The sequence below is a fragment of the Xyrauchen texanus genome, chromosome 45 (assembly GCF_025860055.1).
Source record: "Xyrauchen texanus isolate HMW12.3.18 chromosome 45, RBS_HiC_50CHRs, whole genome shotgun sequence".
Classification (NCBI taxonomy): Eukaryota; Metazoa; Chordata; class Actinopteri; order Cypriniformes; family Catostomidae; genus Xyrauchen; species Xyrauchen texanus.
This window is the reverse complement of record NC_068320.1, coordinates 24,568,505-24,590,044: the sequence shown is the minus strand read 5'-3', so window position 1 is coordinate 24,590,044 and position 21,540 is coordinate 24,568,505. Positions and strand designations below refer to the sequence as shown.

At 37.3% G+C, this 21,540-nt stretch overlaps 2 protein-coding genes across 2 annotated transcripts; both read left to right on the top strand.

Annotated features, from left to right (window-relative positions):
- The first annotated feature begins 1,023 nt into the window (after positions 1–1,023).
- On the top strand, positions 1,024–16,485 carry LOC127637198 (uncharacterized protein C12orf56 homolog). Its single transcript, XM_052118147.1, has 13 exons — positions 1,024–1,393; positions 2,597–2,786; positions 4,924–5,002; positions 9,151–9,526; positions 9,795–9,883; positions 11,497–11,641; positions 13,320–13,408; positions 13,659–13,748; positions 13,823–13,919; positions 15,149–15,223; positions 15,324–15,401; positions 15,560–15,738; positions 15,843–16,485. Exons 1-13 carry the CDS (start codon positions 1,163–1,165, stop codon positions 15,955–15,957), a joined length of 1,833 nt encoding a protein of 610 aa, XP_051974107.1. The 5' UTR covers positions 1,024–1,162; the 3' UTR covers positions 15,958–16,485.
- A 1,209-nt stretch (positions 16,486–17,694) lies between these two features.
- Positions 17,695–21,145, top strand: ssbp1 (single-stranded DNA binding protein 1). Its single transcript, XM_052118844.1, has 7 exons — positions 17,695–17,758; positions 18,217–18,290; positions 18,367–18,424; positions 18,643–18,783; positions 18,930–19,017; positions 20,219–20,307; positions 20,918–21,145. The coding sequence occupies exons 2-7, from the start codon at positions 18,267–18,269 to the stop codon at positions 20,956–20,958; spliced, it is 441 nt and encodes a 146-aa protein (XP_051974804.1). The 5' UTR covers positions 17,695–17,758; positions 18,217–18,266; the 3' UTR covers positions 20,959–21,145.
- The last annotated feature ends 395 nt before the right edge of the window (positions 21,146–21,540 follow it).

Here is a 21,540-nt window from a genome sequence, read left to right as displayed (position 1 = left end):
GTATTGCAACTCCCCTAATTTTGATGCTTTTGCGGTTTCACTGGTATGGTTCCCATCATGATCTTTCTTACATGGAAAGTTTGAATCTCAAGATTTGATTTTCAGGGCCCAGCCACAGTGACCTACTTACACTGGAGCTTTCTAATGAGCTGCAGGAGAAGGCAAATCATTCAGTTCATCTTTGGCTTTCCCAGCTATGGTCTGTTAAGGGGAACAGCATTTTATCTGTTCTAGACAAAGAAAAAAGAACAGCGTTGGGAAACTGGTTTTACAAGGTCCTTCAGGTGCTGGATGAAGAAAGAACAACCGTAAATTTAGCAGCGACTGAATGATTGGCCTTTCCAGATTTTGATCCATGGATCTTGTCCTATTGGTTTTAATTATGAACATAATAAATACCATGTAGATTGAATAAAACTGTATATATTTAAGTGATGAAAAGTGATGTTCAAAGACAACTTAAGCATTTGTAACGTGTGGAATAAGGTCAAACTATTCGGTTAATTTCACAAGTGTGCTTTTGCACGCCACAATAGAAATAGTTCAGAGAAATTTCTGTCCACAAGATCGCGCAATTGTTCAACAATCATCTCAGACTGTGGGTCCAATGAGAACACAAGTATGAACGTTTCAGTGATTCAATTATATTGTAAAGTACAAGTACGCACATCTCTTACATTCAACCTCAATATAACATCAGAAAGCCCCGCTGCCATGTTTCTACAACAAATGCAAAAGCGCCCTTGAGACAGCACGAGAGTGGCATGCTGCACTAGCTATTTATCTTTTTATATTTTTTAACTATATCTCTAAATATTTGTTTGTTCGTTTTTGTTGTTTTACTAATCCTAGTAAACTAACTAACTTTTTGTATATTCCTTTCGTTCCTTATAAAGCTGAGCCAAGCCATGTTGCACTACTTCTAAAGGATTGTTGCGCATGCGCTTTGACAAAGCTCATCAAGTCTCATTGACTCGTGCGAAAACACCTTACAGTCATAACAGCAGGATGCCAGTCAAAGAGAATCACTGAATGCATCAATGGCACTTGTATTACAGTTAATATGACAGCATGCACATACAATAAATAAAAAGCACGGGACAATAAATAAAGTGCCTTTGGTGTTTAAGGGGTCACCTGGAGAGGCGCGCGGGACATTCCCATGGCTAAAGCCAAGAACAACAGCAAACTGGACACTTTCCTTAAGAGAAACACCAGCCGTGATTTGTACGAGAGGATTCGAGCATACGAGCCGTGTGTGGTGGTGTCGGGCTCGGTGAAGAAGGTTTTCATGCATGTGATATTGAGCGATGAGCGCATCTACCTGAGCGAGTATCTCCCGCGCGCGCTGCGCAAGGCGCTCAGCTTCAGAAACATCACGAGCATTGAGCTGGTGAGCGCGCAGCATTTATCTTTATTATCTGATCGAAATATTCATGTTATCATATTTTTTATAGGTTTGACCGCGTATTTACATTTTAATTCTTAATTCAGTTATATAGAACACAATAGCAACAATACTATACACAATAAAGTACAGTATCTACAACGCAATAAATATAGTAGCCTATAAGCACCAGACGGTACAATAAATGTAGTGTAGTAATATATATATATATATATATATATATATTTTTCTAGGATATGTTATTGTCATCTTTATAACAGATTAACATGTAGAGAAAATTAAAAGGCCCTGCTGTGCATATTGCATATAACCTAAACACAGATTGCAAAATACAGTTTAAATGACGGTGGATGTACACTCCATTTTTGTACGTCTCAACATTAGTTTACTCACTCAATTGCTTATTATTATTTAGTTACATATTCATTATTTATTTAGGCTACTTATTCATTAATCATTTACCACTGAGTCTGTGTTTTAAATGTCAAAAAGTGTGTAATTTGTCTCTTAAGCAGCAGTGAATGGCCAAAGGCTTGTGGCAGAAAGACAATGCTAATTATAGAGAGAGGACATTTACTTATCCTGCCATGTTAAACTGCTTAAAGAAGGTTTGTTTGGTAAGCTTGTGCATTTAGCTCAAAGCATGAGTCATGGAAAGTTTCAGTGCTGAAAATCATTAAATATTTTGTAAATGTCACATTGTAGAACTATTAGGAAAAGCAATTCATTTGACATTTTAGTGTAGGAACAATAGCACTGCTGTTGTGAAGGCAACATGCAAACTTTATATTTAGATAAGCATAGTATATATGCATTCATGGCATGATGATAGTTAAAAGGCCATTAATTCCTATACTTCAAAAGCAGTCACAGTTTACAAGATGATCCCTGTGTACTTTGATTTAGCAGCTTACACTAAGATAAGCAATTGGAGAGCAGTCAAACTCAGATTCAAACCACAATTAAAAGCAAGTTACACTGTTGCACTGGTGTATAATAATTATTTGTAATAATAATAATAGAGTTGTGTTTTTGGTTAGATGCTTTAACCAGTTTCATTATTGCATGGATGCAATTGTGTTGAGGACTTTCATTTCATTTGAAGTGGAATTTGAATTTAGAAATATACTTGAGGACTTTTGCACGCCAAACCTGAAACTCTCTAATATACAACATCTCTGCTCATAGATCAATGATTTGCCAGATTTCCTCAGCGGACGGGAACGAGAACGTTCATTGCATATTCGTGTTGTCCATACTGCAAATAATGCTGGAAAAAAGAGCGAAGCGCCCCAAGGATCGAGCAAGAACAAGCCAGAATGTCCATCTGTGTCTCCATCGCAACGCCATGACTTGGGTGTCCGCCAATCCCTGGAGGGTAAAGCGAAGCTATTTTAGACTTAATTTAATTAAATAAAGAATTAATAATTAAGTATTGATTTAAAGGGACAGTTCACCCAAAAATTTAAGTTCTCTCATAATTTACTTATCCTTGTGCCATCCCAGATGTCTATGACTTTCTTTCTTCTGCTGAACACAAATTAAGATTTTTAGAAGAATATCTCTGCTCTGTAGGTCCATACAATGTAAGTGAATGGTGACCAGACCTTTCAAGCTCCAAAAAGCACATAAAGGCAGCATATAAGTAATCCATATGACTCCATTTGTTCAGTTAATTTCTTCAGAAGCGACATAATAGATGTGGATGAGAAACAGATAAATATTTAAGTCCTTCTTTACTATAAATCTCTACTTTCACTTTCACATTCTGAATGTTGCCACCATGGGAGATTTAGAAACAGTGCGTCCAAATCCTTAGACTTTGCTCAACACAGATATCAGTCACTTTCCTATGTTGTATGAAATATTATGCAAAACATTTCTACATACAGTAACTGTTGGCTATATATATGAATAGATTTTTTTTTTGCCCTCAACTGTGTGATAAGCCCTTAATCTCATTAGCTAAGGTTCCTGACCTACCTAGCTGGTATATGTGCTAATCAATTAGCCCTTTCACCTTTCTAAGTAAAAGCGGTGGTACTGACACCCACCTTGACCTGTGTGTCTGTGCTGTATGTGTCAGGTGTGAGTTTCTGTCTGTGACCAGGTGGAGGATGTGCACCCTCGCAGCCTGGCCACGCCCTCCTCCTCATCACACTGTCTTACACAGTGTGTAAGGCAGCTTAACCAGTGCCGGATAAACATTTAAACCAGTAAGGTTATCTATGGGGAACAGAACAGCACTGTGGCTACATGACACACAGTGGCACTCAGCCTTTACACATAAGGAATGGAGAGCAGAGGAAATCTTTTCCTTTATATGTCATAGCCTACTAGACAGTGCTCAATTCGGTTACATGTACACTTCAAGTCCAACATTTTGATGCAAATATGCTTTTTGTCCCACTGTTTAAATTTACTTTAGACATAAACGACTGCATTTACATTAAATCCTCATCAAGACGGGCATTGGCAGAATTGTAAAGTGTATTTGATCATTTAGGCGCATTAGCGCTCAAACATTAGCCGCCTGTCAATCAAACAGCACGCAGTGACAGATGTCAGGAAATAAAAAGACAATCTTTTATATTTCATCTAGAGCAACCAACCAGTGGTGCTCTTGCTATCACAATTGATGTAATGAACACCCCTGTTCTAGATGTAGAACATAGGCTAAATATAGAAAACTACTCAAAAGTTTGATCGAGGACATCTCTCTTTTTTCAGATAAACATCAAGATAATTTTATTGCCCAGCCCTATTGATAACATTGCATTAATCTGTCACATCAACCCAATAATCTCAGTGATAGATAGCTAAATTACAGGCTACATTATAGACATGCAGAATCTAGTAAGAGAAATATGAAATTTACCTCGATATGTTTCTTCAAATTAGAGGCAGGATTAATGATGATATCTGGCTTGAGCAAGTTAAACTCACATGACACGATCAAAGAATTGGCCTTGATCAAAGTGAAAATCCCTTTCAGGTGTGACTGAGCTGTAAACTGAGCTTGAGGCACCCTCCACATCCAAAACAGATGTATCTGTTGTTCCAATTAAAATATAAAGGGCCTTTTAATGGTGGGGAAAGTTTTGTCACTTTCTGTTGCATTTGTGCCCCAAACCCTGTTAATTTCTGACCTGATATATATGCCTATATATATATGGATGGATGGATGGGTGGGTGGGTGGATGGATGGATGGATGGATGGATAGATAGATAGATAGATAGATAATTGCATATCTATCTATAAAGCACATTTTCCCTCCAATTTTCTCCATTTTACTGTAATATGCCTGGCTGTATTACTTTAATTTTACTATTTTATTCCCATTATTCCCATTCCTAATCTGATATCTTTGTGAAAATTTGTATTTGTCATTTTAAATAAACCCCAAATGATTAGTGTTCCAACAACATATAATACTTTCAAAGGAAACTGAAATAGTTCTGATGCCTTATGATACTTTCCTGCCCATTTATCTCTCTCTCTCTACCCCCTACAGAGATGAGTCATGTACTCTTGTCGACATGTTCAGCTCCATCTGAGTCCTCGGACTGGAGAATCTCCCCCACATCAATGAGGTAAAAGCTTTTCAACATTAATGGCCTCGCTAACACATTTTCAGTGTTGTATGACTCCTGTCTGTTTGTGCCCATCACAATTACAGGGCGGCAGTGACCCATACAAAGGGCTTTATCTCCACCTCGCAGGTTTTTACGGCCTCTGACGCTACAATGCAGAATGAACAAACTCAGTTTTAAGAGGCATTTGCTTAGCAACTTTAGCAAGCCATCATGTTAAACAAACTGGTGAGAGAATAAACGCAGAGATATTCTGAATCCCACTGCTCTGTATCTCACAAAAAGCACAGGATCTCTCTGTTGTGCTTTGTTGCCTAGAAACTAAATTAAGTTCATATCTTTGCTAAGCTAACACACTGTAGGCGATACAGGTATGAGGGTCCAAAGGTTTTCAAAATCTGAACTGTTAAATATTTAAATAGGCATTACAAAACTTACCAAGCATTGTCACATGCATTAGCTGGATGAAATAACTGGAGGAAATAAATAGCATCAATAATGTGGCATATGTACATAATTAAATGTATTTGTACTTGTATTTGTTTTGCACTTTGGTCTAGAATTTATAATAGCTTCACTTTATGCATTATACATGCTAGAAGATTGTTACGTTGTCATGGCTGGTTTATTAGAGAATCAAACTGTGGTTTCTCCTCCACCCTGTACCTCTGACAGCCTGCTGTGAGAACATCAGGAGCACGGGGGAACGTTGGCCTAGAAACTAAATACTACATCAGATAAAACAGAGACGGATGGAGCAAATTAGAGAAAGAGAGATGGGGATACTGAATTGAATTTAGGGATCATATTAATGTTTATCTCTAAATTCATAATTGTCTTATGTTTATTAAAGGCAACATGAAATCAAAATTGACCGTATTTATTATCTTACAGGGTTATTCTCCTATCGGATAGTCGATTTTGATTTTGAATAAATAAATGTATTTATTGAAACATTAACAAATTAAACCAAGTATATTTCTAAATTCAAATTCCACTTCAAATTAAACGAAAATGTAACATTTGCATTACATAACCAACTACATTTACAAGCTTATTAAAGTGCGATCAAATTGCACAGTAGCTCAATTGATAGAGTGTTGCACTTGTGATGCAAAGGAGCGGGGTACAAGTCCTGAAGAGTCGACACGTGAGCCGAAAGTGTCATAAAAGTTTTACAAATTGGCATTGTGTTTTTCATCTCACATTTGCTTTTTATGACACTATTGGTTAGGTTAAGGTTTAAGGTTTAGGATGGGGAGGTTGGTTTTGTCGATTTAAAACTCAATAGGGCATTAACCTTAAAAACCTCATCTATTTGGAGAACATTTAACTCGCTTTTAGCACCAAGCAGTGGAGATTTCACCTCGAAACTACCACAATTCATATAATGAACCACGTAATTTCATTTAGCAAAAATGTTGCAACAGTCATGTAATTTTCATGAGATCAGGCTGTTTTTTTATTCATTATTTATATCATACTTCTCTCTAAAATATGTCACATTAGAGTAGTTAAGTGTGCTTGAATGCCATTTCATGTCGACTAAATTAAAAGCTAACTTTAAGTAACTTTAAAGGGGCCTTTTAAAGGTTTTATTTGCATGGCATGTTGCTTTCTGAAAAGCAAGGATGCAATGTGAGCCTCTGCGAAGGAAATGAGGAGAGGATGTAGATCACTTTACATATGTATATTTAATAAGCTCAGAAAATAGGGAGCCACCAACAGTACATTAGTTTTATGTGTGTCATTTGTGGTTTTATAATGCATCAGACGTTCAAGTAATAATTTACTGTTTTTATATTTAATTGGATGTATTCATTACATTGCATCACTTTATGCATTTGCCAAAAACTTTTATCCAAAGTCACGTCAAGTTAAATGCACTGTAAAAAAAAAAGCAATGTAAACATGCTACAATAAAAATAAATGTATTGGTTATCTTACCATGTACTGTGCCATGAAAAGGTATATTTTATTTAGCAAAACAATAAAAGTAATTTTATGATAAAATCTTAAATTTAACAGTGTTTTAATAAAAAAATATAATTATGTATACATTTTAAGATTGTGTGTGTTCCATAGAGGTCGAACCCTCAACCCTGACGTTTCAAGCGCCATGCTCTGCCAGTCGGGCTACAGATATAATACTACATTCATACAAATGAAAACGGGGAAATAAAAAAAGGGGATATCGTTTGACATCAATTCTAAAATGTACCAGCATCCATTACCACAGTGCGTTGTCATGCACTTTACACTGTTGACAGTCCACGACGAGTGGGGGACACAGAGAGGGGGGCCATTGGCGTCATTCACACTGTTGCCAGAACACAATACGAGATGGAAACCACCAAGCAATAAACGTCCTATTTACAAGACCTTGTTTGTCTCAGCAAAACATGCCTGTCTGGCGTTCTTAACTACACATGTGTATATAGTTTGATGAAGAACAGAAGACAGCAATGTTTTCTCATGTGACCAGCCATCACACATTTATTGAACCGCTCTGAGACTGTTCTGAGGACAGAGTGAATGTTTTTAGCAAAGCATTGACTCGCAGCTCATTTGTCGAATTTCACCCAATGGACACCATTAGTTCCTGTTTAGCTCATATTTGTCAGCGTCTGCCATTGTCTGAGGAGACTCACACATAACCACATGGGAAGTGTTATAAGCATTATTTAAAGCCTGATTTTCCACAATTTAAGCATCAATTTAAGGCCTTGAATTTGTGGTGTACTGAGGGGTTCTGTCATTAGCACTGAGCTTTCCTCAGACATTAGCGTAGATGAAAGAAGGAGGAAAGTTTGTGGGCATGTTCCACCATAGAAATTGTTTGAGCACTGAGGCATATGGAACGATTTTCTCTTTATCCAGCATCTTATTAGAGGAGATTTAAATGGGAGGAAGTTTAAGACCATGATCAACATTTTCGAGAATGAGCTAGCTGCATGCAGAGCTCCAAAAAAGGGCGAGAGCTCCAAACCACCAGCAAAGATATAGCCCTAACCCTTTCCCTAACAAGTGTGGAAGTGACACCAACTTTTGGAGTAGGCGCAACCCCCTTCAGGAGTAACCCTGCCCTCTTTTGGAGATTCCATCCTCAACTATACCTACTTAACCATCTCTGGCATCCAAACCTTAAAGGTGCTGTAAGCGATTTTAGCCGTTCTGGAACGTCCACGAGACTGTGATTAATTAGATACGCCCCCTTCTTAGATACGCCCCCAACACCACCGAGTTGAGAACGTCATCGTACAGTAGAGAAGCAGTGCGTATTCTAACGTTTGTCAAACACAGCAGAAGCAAAATAGTGCCTTCAGATGACATTTGTTATTAATCTGAATATGACATTAAACCTAAACAACTACACTATGAGAACACGCAAAAATGATTGACAGGCATAAAGCAGATCAAAGTGTTCTGATTGGCTGATCAAAGAATATGTCCGCGGCCCAGTGTCACATTTTTGTTTGCTGTTTACCCGGTCAGTGTTGTCACAGAGACCGGAGAGATATCTTAGGAAACTTATTTTAGTGATATCTTTCATGGATAAGGAAAATGTTCTGCATACCAGTTCTTAAAAATAAAGAAAAACGCTTACAGTTCCTTTAAAGTTCAGCGTTCACTGTACACACACGTGGCAAGTCACACACCAGCACCTCCTTGTGGACATGTGTGTTCAGTGCAGCAACTGTGGCCAGGCTAAAGTCATGCAGTGTAACAAAAAAAGGCTTTTACACTTTGTCAAAGGCCATTTTATGTTATCAAATTAATTAAATCTCTTTTTAAGAGATTTTTACAAAGTTAAGATTATAAAAAAATCTATTTGATAGGACTGATTAAAATATGTTTGTAACATCTTAAATTAATCCAACAAAATATTGCATGTATTATTAGATACATTTAGGTAATGCTATGTAGGACGTTGTGGCACTATATTAATGTAGTTAATGTGAAATTGATAACTGTCTGATGCATTAATTAAATTATCAACAGGAAACCAAAGTACTTCATACATTTTAACCTTCTTAGAGTTATATTTAAATATATATATTTATTAAATTATATATATAAAACAATTAAATCACCATTAGACTACATACAAAGACTTTTGTTTGATTATTTCTCTTTATCTGTTACAGTGATGACAGACTAGAGAAAGAGGAAGGTGGCATCATTTCAAAGAGACGTTCGGCTTCGTGTCCAAACCCGGATGTATTGGGTCTGGGTCTGATTCCTACCTTCCCACAATCCCCATCATCCGTTCACTTGTCCAGCTCCAGTATTGCTCCTCTCCCCAGCATCACCAATAACCAGCATTGGACCCCTGCTCAGACTGACAGGCCTGCAGTATCCAGCCGTAGGAGTTCAATCCTTACACGACTGATGAGGAGAACTCTAGCAGAGAAGGACAGAGAGAAAAAGGAGGATGAGAAAGAGGAATTGCACCTGTATGCTGTATCTCCTACATCTCTAATATATCTGCACCTTCAGAGTGCCTGGAGCAGTTACCTTATTGTATGTGTGTCTGTGTTGCTCTTTTGTTCATAAGTCACAGAGTTTGTGCTTAAAGCTGAAGTGTGTAATTTCTGCGCCATTAGAGCCACCGGATAGAATTGCAAAAATAAACAGTGTTTTTAAAAAACTTTCCAAATACACCCCCTATCTTAGAGAAAATTTGTTTTAGTAAGTTGATGTAGTTCATCTAATGCAATCTAATAATTGCAAGTCTTTGCTTGGCACCAAGTCACGTCAAATAAGTCACCATCACATGATATTTTTGTAGAGATCTACTTTGATGCTGGACCCAGTGCACAGGAAGAGATGTGGCATATCCTCCTCTTTTCCAGGGAAACAGCGATGCCACAAGATTAGGTACATTGTTCCAAAAACATTCAACCTTGTTTTTTGTGGAATATTTTACCCAAAAATGAAAATTCTGTCATTATTTAATCACCCCCATGTCGTTCCAAACTTGAATGCTGTCCTTTTTTCTCTCTCCATTTGATATAAGTTTTGGAACTTGTCAGCCCATTGTTACTAAATGCATTTATTTTATAAGCGATAACACTTATCAATGAGTTAAGATGAACTAACAATGAACAATATTTATACAGCATTTATCAATCTACTATCCATACTCCATAATAAAAAAGAAAAAAAAATATTTTTATAACTTTGCAAATGTATTAAAAAGAAAAAACGTAAATATCACATCAGCATAAGTGTTCATACCCTTACCTCAGAACTTAGTTGAAGCTCAAGCTCTTTTTGTGTATGATGCAACAAGCTTTGCACACCTGGATTTTGGGATTTTCTGCCATTCTTCTCTGCAGATCCTCTCAAGCTCTTTTAGGTCTGTCCTGAGATGTTTGATTGGGTTCAAGTCCGAACTCTGGCTGGGCCACTCAAGGACATTCACAGAGTTGTCCATAAATCATTCTTGCATTGTCTTGGCTGTGTGCTTAGGGTCATTGTCGTGTTGGAAGATGAACCTCTGGCCCAGTCTGAGGTCCTGATGGCTCTGGACCAGGTTTTCATTAAGGATATCTATGTATTTTGCTGCGTTCAGCTTTCTTTCAACCCTGACCAGTCCCCCGGTCTCTGCCACTGAAAAACTCCCCCACAGCATGATGCTAACACCACTATGATTCATCACTGGGGTGGTTTTGCGAAGGTGATGAGCGGTGCCTGGTTTCCTCTAGACATAACGCTTGGAATTGAGGCCAAACAGTTCAATCTTCATTTCATCAGACCGGAGAATCTTGTTTCACACAGTCTGAGAGTCCTTTAGGTTTATTTTCATGTGTCTTTCACTGAAGAGAGGCTTCCGTCTGGCCACTCTTCCATAAAGCCCAGACCGGTAGAGTTGCAGTGATAGTTGTCCTTCTTCAAGTTTCTCCCATCTCCACACATGATCTCTGGAGCTCAAACAGAGTGACCATCAGGTTCTTGGCCATCTCTCTTACCAAGGCCAGACGGAAGGCTGGGCGGCCAGCTCTAGGAAGAGTCCTGGTTGTTTCAAACTTCTTCCGTTTAAGAATTATGGAGGCCACTGTGCTCTTGGGAACCTTCAATGCAGCCGAAATGTTCCTGGTCCCTGAGCTCTACAGGCAGACCTCAGGTGAAGTGAAGTGGATGGGCTACAACAACAAAAAACCCCATCGTGCACTTTATTATGACAACAGTGTTCCTAATAAAGTGCTCGGTGAGTGTATATTGCTAATTTTTAGTTCCTGATACCAAATCCATTTTCTTATGTTAATGAATGCAACCTTACTGTAAAGTGTATGCAAAAAAGCAGCTCAGCTTTGTGTTCCACTGAAGAAAGAAAGACTTAAAGGTTTGTAATGACATGAGGGTGAGTAAATGATGACAGAATTTTCATTTTTGGGTGAACTAATCCTTTAAAGAGATGTAGTAAAAATATATGGGATAAGAAAAAATGAAGGATCTGCAAAATGATGAGTAATGTAATGTGTTTGTAGCTGGGAGCGGACGTGTCATTTGTTTAGTCAGTGGAGTGGCGAGCTGCTACAGGAAGACATCAGCCTGGAGAGAATGTATTTACTACTGCAGGAGCTGCACACCGCCACATACCGCAACCCGACCATCAAAAAACTCTTCTGGAGGGTAAGATTCACAAATACAGCCTGTTACGTGTGTGTGTTATCATACAGGTGTGTATGCACTTTAATAAAAAGAAAAAGAATAAACTTTGCATTGAGGTCTTGATCTCCTTGTCTGTATATTATCCAATTTTTTTTTACACGTCTACTTGCCAAATAAATTAATTAATGGACATGAAATATTGACATATTTATTTAATTTGAAATAATTGTATGATGTGAGAAGAGACAGGGGGAGTGATACAAAAGATATGAAACAAGCACAACTATGTAAATACAGTTTAGCTGTCATTATACAAAATATTTGACTGCTGAATGCTGTGACTGGCCAATCAGAACCAAGTATTCCAGACTGCTTTGTAATAGAGCACCACAATCTTGTTACAGAAGTAACAATCCTAAAATAAAATTCCATTGCAGAACTGATTATTAATAATAACTTAAAACCTTAAAAGACAGAAATACAGTGAGTTCCGAGGTTGTTAATTGATAGTTAATTGAAATCCTTGTGAGGAACTACACTACCCATGATCCTGAGGGGGACAATCCACCAATCCGAGAACCGCGGCAAACAAACAAAGCAGAAAAGCTGTGCACTGACCGCCTGCTCCAGTGACGCTCTCAAACTAATCAACATTTTTTGTATATCTGAATATTTTGGAATAAATTAAAAAATATAGTTTCTATAAAATTTTAAATCAGTAGTTTGATTTAATTTCCATCATTTTAAATTGATTATGTCATTCACAGTGCTTCATGGGACTTTAGTTCATTCCCTCATTAAAGACAGTAAGTACACAGTCTTTTTATCCGATTCCTAATATTATTTTTGCGTATTAGAGAACACTTCATGTGATTCATCTCGGAGCTGGTTGGTTTGGTTCATGACTTAAAACTCTTTTATGAAGAACTTTGTGAAATCCCTATGGAAAAAAGTATTTGGAAAAATATTTTCGGGACCAAGATGGCTAAAAAAGTGGGCGGGCACTATTACGCTCTATAAGCAACACACTCTCACGCTGAAATCGTCAGGATTCGGACGACTTTTTTAAATTTGGCTAATTCGTATGATATCATATGACTGCACTCATATGAATTTGTTCGAATTTCACTACAGCCAATGACGTCACTGGACATTGTTTCAATCTAATACGCAACAATTACTTGCTTCTGTCATGCACAACAGCTTTCTGTCATGTTTACACTCTACTGATCGGTTAGGTTTAGATAAGGGGTTTGGGTAAGGGCATAATATTAATAAGCAAGTCCTTGACCCGTTGAATTCGTACTTCCACATTCCGCATTTGCACGTGAAGAAATCGTACAAATTCACACAAACTAAATCGTATGAAATCAAAAATTGCCAACTCATAAAATATGTTGCGAATTGTCATGAGAATGGTTTGCTAAAAATACAGGCAATGAGTGTTTCAAGATAATAAGGTGTGCTGGGTCAAAGAGGGTTTAATCAGATATATTCAGCACAATTAAACAATGTTAACTAATTATTATGTGATATTCTTATGTCAGAACTCTTTCTTTAGTCTGTGAGAAAGAGGTCAGGTTTTGTTAACTACAGTCTAGAATAAGATTTGAGTAAACCTGAGTAATGTGAAAGCTGTCCTGTGTACTGATACTGTATATTATGATCTCAATAGAATCACTCTTATTTCTCTCCTTAGTCACCTGACCTTTATCCTTTCCTGGTCAAAACACTCACTGAAAGCTCTCAGGTCACTCTGGAAAGAGTTCACAAAGCCGACAGACTTCTGTAAGCCTGCTTCATCCTCCATGTAATCATAACAAAGCAAATGTGTAATAAATTCATATGTAACTTGTGTTTTACGACAAGCTCAAGAGTTAGTTAAAAGGTGAGATCCACCAAGGATTAGCTACTCTCATAAGAAAAGCTTTAACTTTGCAATGACCTTAGATTGACATTTCAAGCAACTTGCATTTTCATTTCTGTAATCACTGCTGTTTCTGAGGATATTAAGACAAGTGATGTCTCTGTTCTCCAGACTTTGCATTTTAGTTGTTCAGACACTGAGCCTGATGTTCAGGGAAACAGAGATTGAAGCGGCACGACTCAGCATGCTGACGGCTCAACAGTGAGTGATTCTGCCTCCACAATAATATTCATCTGCTGTAAGTTCATTAAAGTTCTGGCTGTTGTTTGTTCCAGGGGGACTCTTACAGCAAACATGCTGCTTGCTTTAGTGTGTGATCCGGAGCTTCAGCTTCCAGACTCCACAAATGTCTCACAATCTTCAAATACTAAGGTATGAAAGAGACCATCTTGCCTTTCAGTCCAGTTTCAGAACTGTAGTGAGAAAATGATGCCATTTACTCACAATCATGTATGATATTTTACTTTGATGGATCACAAAAAGAGTTGTTTCTTCACCATGCAATGAAAGCAGATGGTGATTAATAGCCTACTGTCAATCTCCAAAAGGATAAAAAAAAACAATAAAAGTACCATAAAATTTGGAATATTGTACAATATATTTAAAGTCTTCTGAAATAGTGAAAGACCGATATATATGAGCTATATGAGATATTATATATGAGATATTATCACATCAGCCAATAATCATGCCCACTTGACCGACGAGCAGAAATGTTAGTTGTCCCTTTTATCACTTTTAATCTAATGGCCGCTTTGTCTATTAATGATAAATGTGTTTTGTTTTCTATTTTTTGTGTGAATTTTTAGAAAACATTGCATAAAAGGAGTGTTCATTTATTTTCAGCACTTTTGTGTAAGTCTTATTTGCTATAATTGAATTATATTTATATATTATAAAATAAAAATAAATAAAATGAGAATTAAATCTCTGCACTCATCAGATTTAACATTAGCAAACGACGCCATCGCCACCACCCTCCATCTGACCCTCACCCACCTAGATAAAAAGGACTCATACATTCGAATGCTGTTCATAGACTTAAGCTCAGCATTCAACACAATAATCCCTCAGCACCTGATTGGAAAGCTGAACCTTCTGGGCCTGGACACCTCCCTCTGCAACAGGATCCTGGACTTCCTGACTGGGAGACCTCAGTCAGACCGGATCGGGAACAGCATCTCCACCACCACTACCACACTGAGCACTGGGGCCCTCCAGGGCTGTGTGCTCAGTCCACTGCTGTTCACTCTGCTGACTCACGACTGTGCAGCAATGTCGTCGATGGCTCCTCGGTGGAGATCGTCAAGAGCACCAAATTCCTTGGTGTTCACCTGGCAAAGAACCTCATCTGGTCCCTCAACACCAGCTCTAATGCGACTTCCCTACTCTCAAGATATTGCCATCATTTTCGCCCTTTGAAAAACTCTCATTCATCCACTTTTCTGATGACATATGACAGCTTTGTATGAGGAACAGACCGAAATTTAAGTCATTATTCATTCAAATGATTGACTTACACTGATTCACATTTGATATGTTTATATGAAATGAATTTATGATAATTATATGTAATTATGATAATTAAAAATGTGTCACAGCTGCAGGGTCTGCAGGCGGACTATCTGGATGCAGCATCTGCTCTGCTGTTTGAGGTTGTTGTGCTCTGTCAGGAAGTGAGTAGCACTTTTAGCACATTTCTAAAGCATATCCTCTCAAAAATATGGCCACCTGTTAACACTGATCGCATTTACTGGTTTCCTTTGTTGTTTAAAGGCCAGTCGCACCCCTGCTCTAGGGCACTTCCTTACTGTCAGCTGGGTGTTTCGATCGCTTAAACCTCATCCATTCTTGGTAAGTCTACAACAATTTCATTTTCATATCTTTCAGGATTATTTGCATGAATCCACATGATTAACATTTCAGAAAAGTAGAACATATGTTTGAATACCTCTCACTGAATCTCTGTCATCCTTTTTTACTTTTCCTCTGTTTCTCTTTCTGAATCATAGCTGCCGTTTGTTGGATATCAGGCCCAGCAGGTTGTTCTGGTTCTCTCAGGCCAGCAGTGTCCCATCAGCCCATCTATAGCAGTTCTTCTGTACCAACGGTGCAGCGTTCTGTTAGCATGTCTGCAGCAAAGCACCTTCCTAAGCAAATACATCAGGACAGGCTTCAAAGAGGAGTTCAGGTTAACTTCATCTTGTTATTCAAGATCTGCCCTATTAAAAGAATAAATCAGTAGCTGTAAATTAAAGCTGGGAGATATGTATAAGTTCTGGTTCTTTTTTATAGGTACTATGTGAAGACCTCAGGACTTGAGCACAAGCTGCCCCATCATTACCCTATCAGTCAGCCTGCACAGCACCTTTTGTCCCAACTCCTCAGTCTGGTTCTCCAGAAACCCTGAGATCTGCTTGAATCTCTTATTCCTGCATAAACACAGTTTTGGTATGGTAATATGCCTTTAAATGAACGTGCAGCACCTTAAGATTTGATTCAAGTCTTGTATTGTGTTGAACAGAGACTGTCGGATTCTGCTCTGTTTAGCAAATTGCCTTTGTCTGCACTCAGGATTATAATTACTGTAATAAGTGTTATGATGGAGATTTTAAGGAAAATCAACCTACAGCTTATGGTCATCACAGAACATTTAAAATATGGAATTAACTTAACTATTTATTATATATTAATATAATGTCTGTACTTGTCATTAAAAAAATGAGGAGACCTCTCTAATATTTCAGACTGATCACAGTATTTCTTTTCAGTTTAATATGTACAACATTGTCATACATTTCCTTCAGACTCTGTCAATGTAATTAAAAGCACTGGCAAAAATGCACTTCTTTTATTTTGGTTGGTTTATGTTTGGATGTGCTCTCTCTGGGAGTCGAGGATTGTACTGATTTTTAGGAATTCAATTTACCGAAAGGCATGAAATAAAGATTTATTTTAAATATACATTTGCTTGTCTGTCTCATTTTATACAACCAATTTTCTGAATTTAGAAATAAATAAATGGCTATTTATTTACATGGGTGAATCTCACAAATACATTTTGGGTCATATTTCACTCTAAAACCTTAAAAATAAGATGAAAATAATAAATTGTAAAAACAAAAAAAATGCATTAAAGCCTATATACATTCTCGTACCTTATAAATGTACTTTTTTATATCAATACATAATTAACATATATATAATTTATTTATATTTTATTCATAAATAATATTAAAATAACATTATTTACTGAGCATGGGGTGATGTGCTTATTTGTCATGAATACAGGGTTGGGAGGGTTACTTTTGAAATGTATTCCACTACAGATTACAGAATACATGCTGTAAAATGTAATTTGTAACTTATTCCGTTAGATTACTCAGTAATGTATTCTAAATACTTTGGATTACTTCTTCAGCACTGGTAGTGCTTGTTTTGACTATAAAAACTCTGCCAGTACAGTAAGACAAAATACACATGTTAAAAATATATTCTCTGAAAAACATAAATGTCTTATGCAGTGTTATTTCTAAAACAAGATTAATCAAACTGATCTGGTTTTAAAGATTTTTAGATGTTTTTACAGGAAAACAATACAAAATTATTATCAATAAAACTATGTTTGCTGTAATATCAAAGGTCTTACTAGAAAAAAAAGTATTATGATCCAACGTGAATGTTTTGAGAAAAAAATATGATCGTGTCTGGTAACATGTGCATGTAAAATGGCTAGAAATAGCATTTTAGCTTAGCGTAAAGCTAACAATTTACACAAGTATTATTTCTATTTTTTCTGCTTCAAACGTACTTCTCTGTCTGCTCGTATGAATGTAACACATCATAAGAAAGTGTTTCACCGCTGTTCAAATGCACTTTGGATCGCATCATACATGTTTTCATCTGAAAGGACTAAATAATAAATTAAACAAATTAAAATAAAATGCAAAGAAACAGTAAACAAAATACTTTTGGAATGTAACTGTATTCTAAATACCAATGTGGAATACAGTTATTATTTATTACTTATAATTAAATACAATAATTATAATTACTTATAAAAAAAAATACTATTTATTTATTTGCTGTTTGGATTATATAGAACAAGCGGAACGGATGTATTAACCTTATGTTGCTAATGGGGAATGTTTTCAAAGACGGACCGGAAACAGCGTGGTGTTATTGAAGAATTATCAAGATCTGTTGAACTTGTAAGTCGAAATGTATCTTTATTTTTGTCTATTAAATGAAGTGCGCAGATAGTCTATGATTAAAAGACTCAGAAAGCGTTAAATCGAAATTAGATATGCCCTATTAAAGTGATTATCTGAGGTAAGAGAATGGTGGAAGATTAACATGTGTTTCTTCATTGGAGTTGCTGGAAGTAGGTTTGGAACATACAGTTAAAATTATCAAGACAAATGTGGCCAGAATTTCAGTGAAACTACACCGTGGTATAAAAACACTGTATTCTCTATTGATGAGACGAACTTGATGTGATTATTCTTTTACATTCGGATTAAATTACATGATGACATGCCGTTAATTTGTACAGATAATACATTATAAAGCTAAATAAATAATCTCTTGTATTTCTTTATTTTTACCTCAATCAGTACAGATCTTCTTCTTTTTTTTTTTTTTTTACTCCATTTATGTTTCTCTACAGAAAAAGTATCTATCACCAAACATCATTGTACCATCCACAAAGAAGAAAAAATGTTAAGAAATGCCTCTGCCCAGGTAATAAGTTAAATAAGTTAATTCTTGCATATTTCTTATTTCTGATTGTTTTTAACTTTCTATTTCCATGCAACAGATACTTAAACAGTTTGTCAGACAAAGGAGTACAGATACAAGTTTGATCCTGGAGAGATGTGAGTATCTGTCAATCAATTCCAGTCTGCTACAAAATAATATTATTCATCATTGCACTTACCTATCACTTATCAAATATAAAATAAACTTTTAAAAACCGTTAGTGTGTAGTGATGTATCCCTGCTCATCCTGAAGACATTTTGCGGTGTGCAATTATTAGTTTGCTGCAAGCAAATGTCTTTCTCATCCTGTCTTCCGTTTACCTTTTTTTAACAGCTATTAACAGGGTGCAGTTACTTGGACGGGTGGGACAAGACCCCGTTATGAGACAGGTGGAGGGCAGAAACCCTGTCACCATCTTCTCCATGGCAACAAATGAGATGTGGCGGTCCGGGGAGGGAGAACCTACCAATACAGGTGAGAGTTGAAAGACGGATGAGCAATTAAAGACTCTTCAGCTGTTAATATACTAACATAATAAAAAAAAGAAAACATTGCTCAACACATATCTAAATGTGATCTAATATAATTGTTAATGTTATTATTGTTTTTTTTATTTGCAGGAGATGTCAGCCAGAAAACAACATGGCACAGAATTTCAGTATTCAAACCAGGCCTCAGAGATGTGGCATATAACTATGTAAAGAAAGGGTGTGTACTTACTGTTTTTGAGTCAGATAGATATAACACCATTATGTATATACCTGAACATGTTTATTTATAGCCTTTATAGGAGGATCTTTGTTGACATCTTTGTACGCATGCGCGAGTGGTTGTGTGGCAACAAAACAAACAGTATGGCAGGCTGTAAAGACGCGACGAGCACTTTCAAGAGAGTTAGCGGGCGAAATCCACAATATATAAGCACTTTAACATCTGAAGACCGGAGGAGGTTTGGAGAGAAGCTCAAAATTTGTATTGGTGACAAAATCGAAGTTATTCAAAGCCCATATGAGATCTGGGATGACAAAAAACGTTGGTCCGACTCGCCCGTGTCTTGGCCACCAATGGGGAGACATTTATTCTTATTTAATAGAAACCCCTGGACCCTTCACTCATGACAGATTAAAGGCTTTCAAAAGTCTGGAGGCCTATGATTATTTTGTTTCTCGAAAAGTTGGGCCGATCTTTTCTGCCAAACAGAAAGCAGTGATCGTGCTAAAAGCAGAGGTTAGACCTGGCCAGGCAGAGTCACAGCGTGATTCGCATCTCCCGTGGGTGATCGCCAAAGAGAACGGCGAAATAATCACTGCTCACTGCGACTGCAAAGCCGGGTAAGTCTTCATTGATCAGTGTTCTTATTTATTTATTTATTGAAAATGTAGTGACTGTTGTACCAATTCAATTGTGTTCAGTGTGAGACTTTCAATGGCGTCTGTACTATGGTGAAAAATTGTATATCACAGCTTACACATTTCTCCTTCTTTCAAATCCAGTCTTGGAGAAACATGCAGTCGTGTAGCAGCTTTAATGTTTAAAGTAGAAGCAGCTGTCAGGATATGACTTACAAATGCTGCATGTACTAGGTTCAATCGCGTAATTGCACGCAACCATTTCTTTCGTTTTTCGCGATCCTTTTCGGAGGGAATTCGAAAAAACTTTTTATCAGGCCCCCAACGAGCCGTACAATCGACCACACAGCAAGAGTGACCATCCTCTTCTCTAAATCCTCCTCCAAACGTGCAAAACAATAAAATTACAGGTATCTAGCGGTGTTTCCTGCCACACGATTCCCATGATGCAACGCGACAAACATAAACAATGACGTCACAAAAGATCCGCCTATAGGTACTGTATTTGTCGCATGCTGTTATGAGCCCAAATTCAATCGCCTTTTCTTTTTTTTTTTCAGGTCTCGAATTCTTGTCGAAGGAAAATTGGACTATGGGGAGTACGTGGATAAAAATAATATCAGGCGACAAGCAACCACTATTATCGCAGGTTAGGCTTTTGTTTAGAGCACTGATTCTGCATACATTTCATTTTAAAATGGAAGGTTTATCTACCATCCACATATATACCACACATATAGAAATGGAGGTTTCCTTTTTTTTTTTTATCCCCTTTTCTCCCAATTTGGAATGCCCAATTCTAACTACTTAGTAGGTCCTCATGGTGGTGCGGTTACTCGCCTCAATCCAGTTGGCGGAGGACAAGTCTCAGTTGCCTCCGCTTCTGAGACAGTCAATCCACGCATCTTATCACATGACTCGTTGTGCATGACACCTTGCATGGAGGATCATGCCACTCTCCGCAAATTATGCACTACTTACCACACGCCTCATTGAGAGCGAGAACCACTAATCGCGACCAAGAGGATGTTACCGCATGTGACTCTACCCTCCCTAGCAACTGGGCCAATTTGGTTGCTTAGGAGACCTGGCTGGAGTCACTCAGCACACCCTGCATTCGAACTTGCGACTCCAGGGGTGGTAGTCAGCGTCAATACTCGCTGAGCTACCCAGGACCCCCACATATATATGTTAACATATCTTGACCACTCATTATATTTGAACATTTTGTCTTATTTAATACTTTTCTCTTTCCACAGATAATATTGTCTTCTTAAGTGAAAATCTGCGAGACCAGTAGTGAAGAAGCTTTCCCAGGCATTAGAAAACCAAAAGAAGATGGAAGATGTATAGTGTTACTCTGTTCACTGACATTAATCTCTAGAGTAACTTTGTGCCTGCCCGAACAGTCATACATAAACAAAAGAAGCAATGTTGTTGGTATGATTGTGACATTCTGTCTTGTTCCAGACGGGGTGCCAACAGAATGCACATTTGACACGTGTTTCAGCCCCATAAACTCTATTTGACTCTCCCTTTGATAAAAATGCTAAATGCTCTTGTTTTTTGCTAACTATATGTTGGAAACCATAACATATTCTGTTAATCAAATTTTCTTGCCATTTGTTGTACTACCATGTTTGTTTCCATAAACGTATACAGTCCTTTTCAGTAAAAATATGAATACACCTACTCATGCCTACCATGTCCAGATTGTTTCACTCACTTCAAATTTACCTCCTGATGTTGGAGCTTTAATTGTCCTAGTTGTAATTTCCTGTTTTCTTCTTTATTTCTATCTAGATGGTTACTTGTGAAAATATCACAAATATTCAAAACATAGTCACTAATGCATTTTTAACTTTTGGCTACATCTGTTATT